The sequence below is a fragment of the Oryctolagus cuniculus genome, chromosome 6 (genome assembly GCF_964237555.1).
Source record: "Oryctolagus cuniculus chromosome 6, mOryCun1.1, whole genome shotgun sequence".
Classification (NCBI taxonomy): domain Eukaryota; kingdom Metazoa; phylum Chordata; class Mammalia; order Lagomorpha; family Leporidae; genus Oryctolagus; species Oryctolagus cuniculus.
Window position 1 is genome coordinate 516,715 of NC_091437.1, and position 7,742 is coordinate 524,456.

Sequence of the window (7,742 nt, forward strand, 5' to 3'; positions counted from 1 at the left end):
GACTTTCGTGAACTTGACCTCCAGGGAGCCTCCCCAGCGCCAGGCTTCCCCTTCCAGCCTTCCAGGCTGGCTCTGTCCTTCCTGGCCAGGTCCCTGTCACCGCCACAGTGCTCACCTCTCTGCCCAGAGTGGGGGCGTCTGAGCAAGGAGCAGTGGGAACTAACGCAAGGGCGGCAGTACTGAGGGAGCGGGAGGGGTGTGGGTTAGACCCTGGGACTGCAGTGAGAACAGAAGGCGCCTGTTGGCCCCGTGGAGGCGGGGTCTAAGTCAGCTGGGGCTGTGGCTCAGGAGAGAATCTGCAGATTCTTACCAAGCGATGCGGGGGTGGGGGGGGGGGAGGAGAGGAACAAATCTGCACCAGAACACCGGTGTGAGCGCTCACAGGGGCACCGCTCCTCCCAGCACTTGATGTCTTGTGCGTGCCTGCAGCAAGGGCACCTTGGCGGTGGCGCACCCAATCCCAGACCAGGTGGGTGCAAACAGAGCAGGGCTGCCGGGGTCCCGGGGCGGGAGAGGGGTGGCTGGACCTTGGGCTCAGGCTCTCCTGCTGGTGTGTGATGGTATGGGACGACCACACGTGTCTACACAGGCAAACTTTATTAAAGGTAAAAATCTCAGTACACAACAGATTGGGAGGGAATTCTCAGAGACCCTCACCCTGGAGCCCCCTGCAGGGAGTGGGGCAGCGTGGAGGCAGGGGAGAGGCCATGCGGTCTCTGCCCACCCCCACACCTTCTGTTCACACAAACCCCAGCCTCTGGGAGGCACCACGCCCAACGCTGGGCTGACACTGTACATCTGCCCCAAGCCCATGTCACAAAGCAACTCAGCAGTGCCCAAATCACCGCCGGCCCCAAGGATTCCTCTCTTTCCCTGCAGGGCTGGGTCCCCTGTGCCTCTCCTTGGCTCCCCGCTGGCGCCTTTTCCCCTCGTCCCCAGTGGCCGTCCCTCTGTGTCTGTGCCCTAATCCCCTGCCCAGTAGCTTCATTATACTTCCATTACCTCTTCAGAGGTCTAGTCTCTAAATGCAGTCAACCCTGGGGATGTGGGCTTGGGGCTTCAACAGACAAATGTGGAGCAAAGGGCACGATCTAGTCCATGACTCAGCATGGAAAGACGAGGAGCAGCCCTGCCTCCCACACTGCCCCTCGCACACAGCATAGCTGGGCATGGGCAGGAGATGGGGCATCTTGTCCAGGGGTCCCTGCTCTCCCCTGCAGACGGGGGCCTTGAGGGCCCTAGGGAGGGGCCGAGACCTCTGGGGCACCAGCGTCTTCCTGGGTCTCTCTGACCACAGGGCAGAAGGTCAGGGGGCTGGGGTCATGAGTCCAGAGACAGAGGAATGGCTGCAGTGGGCCAGAGAAAGAGAGGCCAGAGAATGCATAGACCAGGGACCCATCAGCTGCATTGTGGAAAGAAATCTTTCCCCTGTCACAATCCAGGAAAACACCCACCCGACAGAGGTGCTGGGGAGGCCGGAGCTGCGTCCTGGGATAGGACAGGGCCTGGAGTCGCTCCTTGTAAAACTCCACTGCCCAGAGGCCATGCTGGGGGGCCTTGGGGACCCTGCCCTCCCGGCCCACACTGCCCAGACACACGCCCAGCGTCCAGGCCTTCCTGTCCCCCACCTCGACCTCCCAGTAGTACTGCCCGGTGAAGAACTGCTCCTGGGCCAGCACGCAGGGGTCCTGGTCAAACCTGCTGGCACTGGGGGGCAGGTCCTGGTCGAAGAGCAGCCGCCTCACGCTCTTCTGATCCTCAGACAGGGAGAGCTTGGGGCTGGCTGTGGCAGGGTCCAGCGAGGGACTCACTATGGAAAGAGGCCAGCGCCAGGCATCAGGGGTGGGTCCGCCGTCCCTCATGCACAGGAATGTCAGGGTCTGCCCCACCTTGGGACCCCTGTACTCTTCCTGTGCTCCCTGCCAGCCATCAGCCCCAAGCAGGTGATGGGGATCTGTTCCTGGGCGGCAGAGACCTGGCTGAGTGCACAGAGTGTGTGCGTGTGTGTCTGTGAGACTGTGACAGTGTGTGTGTATGTGTGTGTGTGAGAGAGCATGCCAGTGTGTACCTGTGTGTGTGACAGTGCCAGTGTGTGTGGCATGTGTGTCTATGTGTGAGGGAGCACACAAACGTGTCTGTGTGTGAGAGAGCATGCCAGCATGTGTGTGCATTGTGAGAGTAAACCAATGTGTGTGTCTGTGTGAGAGTATGCCAGTGCTAACTTGTGTGTATATGTGTGTGTGAGAGAGCACTCCAGCGTCTGTGCATGTGTCTGTGTGCAAGAGTGCATGCCAGCATGTGTGTGCACCTGTGTACTTGCCTCTCCTTGGACTTTGCAAGAGCAAAAGGAGCCAGGGTCTTCCTTCCCAGGCTTCTGTGCCCACTTCCCAGCGTCTGACACGAAACCTGTGCTCTTTTAGATGGGAACACACACCCATGCACACACTTTACAATGCACACACATTACAATGCACACATGTATGCGTGCACACCACCTCCACGTGCACACACATGACCTCATGCACATGCTCATGCAAGGCCTGGACACTGCTCACACACACCCACACGCCTGCACACATGCACTCACGCCTGAGGACAAGCCTCAGGACACCTGTGCTCTCACCCACCCCTGTCCAGCATCCTCTTGAGTAACTCTGGGCTTCTCACTCTGTCAGAAACGAGTGTGGGAGGGAAACCATGCCCACCACCCCAGAAGAAGGGGCTCCTGTCCTCTCCTTGTCCCCTGGGGCACCTGGCTCCAAGGACTCCACCCCCACCGGCCATTTCCGACAGAGGGACTTGTTTCTGCAGTGATGCAGGAGGCTGTGGTGTCTTGGGGTCTGGCTGATGGAAACCCAGCCCAGCCTTGTGTTCTGGAAGCAGCGAAATCGCACGAGAGCTCACTGAGCTCCCCTGGCGACACCTGTCACAGAACACGCCCCGTCCCTGGACTCCAAGGAGCTCACGCCGAGGCTGCAGCCCGCACTGCCAGGCTGGACAGGCTCTGACGGTGCCCCCGGGGCCTCCTGTGCCGGCCACGGTCCTGGTGTGGAGGTGGTGGGCCTGTGAGGGGCCAATGCACAGCTGCTGTGGTGCTGCCCTCAGGAAGGAGGGGTGTTCTCGTGGCACCCGGCTGGCTCCTTTAGGGGCTGCTGTGCCCTCTCCTTCCTGTCTGCCTCTCCTCCCACCATGGCGCCATCCCCACAACACAGTAGAGGCCGATCCAGGGAGCCACCTGGGACAGCTAGAGGAGCCTGTTCCCCAGCCCGGGCAGTCACTATAGCCTCAAGCTCAGATGCCCCTGTGTCCATCAGGGAGGACAACCAGGGGGACCAGGCGGGAAGAACAGTGTGAAGCCTGAGACTGCAGGTTCTTGCCAGGCAGCCGGCCCCTCCACAAGCCCCTGCCCCACCCCAGGACAGCACAAAGCTGGTTCAGAAGGCCCAGGTGAGTGACAGCGGGGGTCCTGCCCAGCTCCCCACTCCCGCTCACCCTGGAATGGCTCAATCCTGTCGCGGCCGGCTCCAGGCCCCAGCTCCTGTTCTTCCTGCTGCCTCCCTTTCTCCGGCTGCTCCTCGCTCTCTTTCTGGTTCAGCTTCGGGCAGAGGCAGAGACCCCCGGCTGTGATGAGCCCCAGCACGATGAGGATCAGAAACAGGGGCATCCTCCACGCGGAGGGCGGGGGCTGTGCTGAGAGGGAGGCCCACGGGGACCCTGGGGATCCAAGCACATCGGGATGAGAGTCCCTGTCCCAGGCCCTGCTGCAGGATCTGAGTCAGGGGCACGAGGTCTCCAGCCTGCTCTGAAACAGTTCAGAAATGGATGCCCATTCACACGCATGATGGGGCCGGGTCTGAGGGAGGGTCTTCCCAAACATGGCGGGGCCCTCACCCCAGAGTGCTGGTGTCAGGTGCTGGGACCCTCGTCCCAGAGTGCTGGTGTCAGGAGCTGGGACTTCACCCCACAGTGAGAGTCAGGAGCTGGGACTTCACCCCACAGTGAGAGTCAGGAGCTGGGACCCTCACCCCACAGTGGGAGTCAGGAGCTGGGACCCTCACCTCACAGTGAGAGTCAGGAGCTGGGATCCTCACCCCACAGTGAGAGTCAGGAGCTGGGACCCTCACCCCACAGTAGGAGTCAGGAGCTGGGACCCTCACCCCACAGTAGGAGTCAGGAGCTGGGACCCTCACCCCAGAGTGCTGGTGTCAGGAGCTGGGACCGTCACCCCAAAGTGGGAGTCATGAGCTGGGACCATCACCCCACAGTGGGAGTCAGGAGCTGGGACCCTCACCCCACAGTGAGCTGGGGCTTTTGTGACGTGATACATCATGAAGTGGAGCTCCCATAATAAATGGGACCCAGGAGAGGACCCTGCCTATGAGTGGGAAGCAGCTGCCCCATCCTCTGCCCCCCAGCCTCCCCACTCTCTTCTCGGATTTCCCCAGCAGCAGAGCTGGGAGGAGTGAGCTCCAGGGGTCAGAAGCTGCCCTGTGGCAGAGCTGAGGGGACCAGGTCATCCGGGGACAGACCCCTGAGTGCGAGCCGTGATAGAAATGTAGGACCACGCAGTGGACGTGGTGCCCGAGAAGCCAGATAGGATGGTCTGGGAAAGTTAAACCTGGACACAGCCGAGAACGCATGGGCAGGTGCAGTGTGTGAGTGACACCAGGGGTGGACTTAGGGCAAAGGGAAGAGCAGGGAGCCGTGGGCAGACGTGCAGGAAATGCAGGTGCAGTCTGGGGAGGGGGCTGCGGAGGACACCGTCCACTGGGCTCTCGCTCTGGGAACTGTAGAGACCACGAGCAATAAGAGGGGAGGGGCTGGGGGGGACACGGGGGGCTCTCAGGGCAGCAGCTGTGCTGGTGGACTCAGGCAGACAGATCTGTCCAGACCCATGGGGTCCAACCCTCAGCTGAGCTGTGGACTCTGGGGGACGCTGGTGCTGGCGGCTGTGACACTCACACCTCTCCTGCTGTGGGGAGCAACTGTGTGCTGGGACATCTACACGCTTCCTGCTCCAATTTGCTATGAAACCAGAGACATGGAAAGAACCCAACAGGAAGCTGATGTCAGGGCACAACTTTCTCGGTCTCTCTGCCCAGTGGCTGTCTGCACCCCGACCTGTACTCCGCCCTCGCAGTCAACACCCAGGACCCTCCCCTCTCCCACTGCAGGGCCACAGACAGCAGCTCCAGTGTCCCGTCACGCAGGGCCACACACACCCGTGCTTGGAGCCGCACAGAACACTCACCGGGCAGGTGGCTCTCAGCTACCTTCCTCTCATGGAGCAGGGGGCTGGAGATGGAGCAGGTGAGACCCCCCATGCTCCTGTCTGGGACGGCCACCCTGGACAGCACAGCCAAGAGGCCGGTGGTGGCTGAGGCTGAGAAACGGGTCACAGCTGGCACCGCATGCCCCCTGAAGTCTCTCCACTCCACGTGAGGCTCTGGGTACCAGCCTGCTGAGGTGCACTCGGCTCGGATGCCCTTGTCCAGGTCCTCGGTCACATGGATTCTGGGCTCCAAGCCCAGCCCTGGGGGAGACACAGAGGCTCAGTCCAGGGCTGCTGCCAATGCCAGACGTGTTATGAGGGTTCCAGAGGTGCTTGCATAGTCTCACCAATCACCTACATACCACAGAGCAGAAAAGAGTCTTGGAGAGTCAGCGGGAGTTTCCAGTGTTGCAAGTCGGGAAGGGTGGGGAACAGGAAGGAGCCCAGGCAGGGCTGACTGCAGAGCAGAATGCCCCCTCCACGTCCCCAGCTCCTCTGCCTGCCCTGGCCTGTCCCTGTCTCCCTTCCTGTCTCCCCTTCCCCTCTGCACTCTGTCTCCCCTCCCTCTCCCCAGCTGGTCCTCTCCTTCCCTGGCTCCCTGCCTTCTGCCTTTCCCAGTAATGGCGGGAAGGCAGGCTGCACCTCCTGGGACACAGCGTGGGCAGGTGGGGATGTGAGGACGTGGGGACGCTCCCACGCTGCGCACTGTGGATGGTAGCCCAAGCCTGGAGCTGGGACCGGGAACTTGGGAGAGGCGCTCCCAGGGAGGCGGAGGCCGAGGCAGCCCTCACCTGCCACCTGCAGCACCAGGGTGGTCTCGCTGTGAGGCTCCCCGTCCCTGAAGAGGCAGTGGTAGGTCCCGTTGTCATACACAGTGATGTTGTGAATCCTCAGCACAGCTTTGCCCCTGGCCAGGTGGTCGCCCAGGAAAGTCGTCCTCCCCCGGTACTCTGCCATCTGCTCTCTGGACACCTGTGCTCCGCGCCTGTGCAGGTACACAGCGGGCGAGGGCCGGCTCCTGTACCACCTCAGCTCCATGTCCTCCGCGCTGAGGTTGAGGGACAGTCTGCAGGGCAGCAATGCGTCTTCCCCGACGGTGGCCAGGATGGGGCCGTCTGGCCCAAGGACCTTGAAATCGGCTCTCCCTTGGGAGGCAGGAGCAAAGGGCGAGGTGAGACATGGGTCAGGGAGTTGGTGCCCACCCACCTGTCTCCCAGGCCACCTGGCTGGGCTCCCCGGGCCCCTCTGGGGGGCAGACTCTCACCTTCCCCAGCCGGCAGGAGCTGCAGGGTGAGGAGGGAGACGGCGCAGCTGTGCAGGAAGACGCCCCCACTGCCTGCCTTTGCCATGGCCCTGGGCACAGAGGGCTCTGAGGTGCCCGCCTGGCCCGGGGGGGAGAGGAGCACTGTCAGGAGCTGATGGGAGGAAGGAAGAGTCACCGCTCACGGCCCTGACAGGGCTCAGCCTTGCATCCTTCCACCGCGGGGGCCCCTCTCACCTCCTCACCGAGATCGGAACTGCGTCCAGAGCCCCCACACCCTACTTACCTGTCTCCTCCCTGGAGGACAGGTACAGGAGCCCCCCTTCCCTGTGGTCTCCCTGGGGGACAGGAACAGGAGCCCCCTTCCCTGTACCTCCCTAGGGGACAGGAACCCCCCTTCCCTGTTGTCTCCCTGGGGGCCAGGAGCCCCCCCTTCCCTGTCATCTCCCTGGGGGACAGGATCCCCCCTTCCCTGTTGTCTCCCTGGGGATGGGGGCAGGAGGTTCCTGAGCCCTGGCCGGCAAGTTGCCGTACTCCAGGCCTCTGGTCATCAGGGTGCTCGGTGGAGCCACACACTCTGTGGCTGCAGGAAAGTCTTTGGGGGTTCCCCTGGGGGCTCCCTGTCCCTCGAGGCTGAGGAGAGAGCAGAGCAGAGGCCCCACGGAGCCGGGGTAACAGAAATCCTCACCTAGTGGTGATCCGCGGCCAGTTTCCAGGAAATCTGGTGATTCCAGGAGAGTCTTGCATTTGCCAGAGGCGGGGGGGGCAGTCCCTGGGAGCAGCCAAGCTCCAGGCTTCCACTGAATCCTCCTGCTACGTTTATTTTTCTGTTTTGCAAAAATAACCAGCTGTGCTGTTTTGGCAGTTGCAACACACACACACACACAAGTGCTTCCTGGGGGTGTGGTCAGCAGAAGTGGATGATGCTGGCACCAGGAGATAAGGGCAGAGGCCCTGGCCAGATGAGGTGACACGAGGATGGCCACCAGGGCCAGCTTTGGCCTCCACCAGGAGCCTAAGAAGGACAGGGGACTTTCCACATGGGTCCCAGCCAAGGGCAGAAGCTGGGGAACTCAGATAAAGTCCCTTGCTTATCTAGGACCTGCAGACCTGTCCAGTTCCTTGGGGAAAGTTGTTTACCATAGTGTTGAAATCCGCCCAATTCTGGCACTGCCTCCGGAGACTCCAGGGATGGTGAAATTCAGGCCA

General features: G+C 61.9%; 1 protein-coding gene across 4 annotated transcripts; it reads right to left on the reverse strand.

The window, feature by feature from the left end:
* Positions 1 to 582: 582 nt before the first annotated feature.
* Positions 583 to 7,537, reverse strand: BTNL10P (Butyrophilin-like protein 10). 4 transcript variants are annotated; one of them, XM_051842398.2, is made up of 6 exons: positions 7,222 to 7,537; positions 6,537 to 6,687; positions 6,064 to 6,417; positions 5,252 to 5,533; positions 3,493 to 3,621; positions 583 to 1,810 (listed from the first exon to the last, which is right to left on the reverse strand). In XM_051842398.2, the coding sequence occupies exons 2-6, from the start codon at positions 6,619 to 6,621 to the stop codon at positions 1,239 to 1,241; spliced, it is 1,422 nt and encodes a 473-aa protein (XP_051698358.2). In that variant the 5' UTR covers positions 6,622 to 6,687; positions 7,222 to 7,537; the 3' UTR covers positions 583 to 1,238. The 4 variants fall into 4 exon arrangements, with proteins under 4 accessions (XP_051698358.2, XP_051698356.2, XP_051698357.2 ...); XM_051842396.2 differs by having other exon boundaries at positions 3,493 to 3,714; XM_051842397.2 differs by having other exon boundaries at positions 3,493 to 3,714; positions 6,537 to 6,654; positions 7,222 to 7,443.
* Positions 7,538 to 7,742: the final 205 nt, after the last annotated feature.

What these genes read in the sequence shown, in the direction of transcription:
- BTNL10P (XM_051842396.2), bottom strand. Translation starts at nt 6,621, where the DNA reads ATGGCAAAGGCAGGCAGTGGGGGCGTCTTCCTGCACAGCTGCGCCGTC. An exon ending in AGCTGAGAGCCACCTGCCCG is followed by an intron (nt 3,715 to 5,251) that starts GTGAGTGTTCTG and finishes TTGGATCCCCAG; the next exon opens with GGTCCCCGTGGGCCTCCCTC. An exon ending in CAGGATTGAGCCATTCCAGG is followed by an intron (nt 1,811 to 3,492) that starts GTGAGCGGGAGT and finishes CTCTTTCCATAG; the next exon opens with TGAGTCCCTCGCTGGACCCT.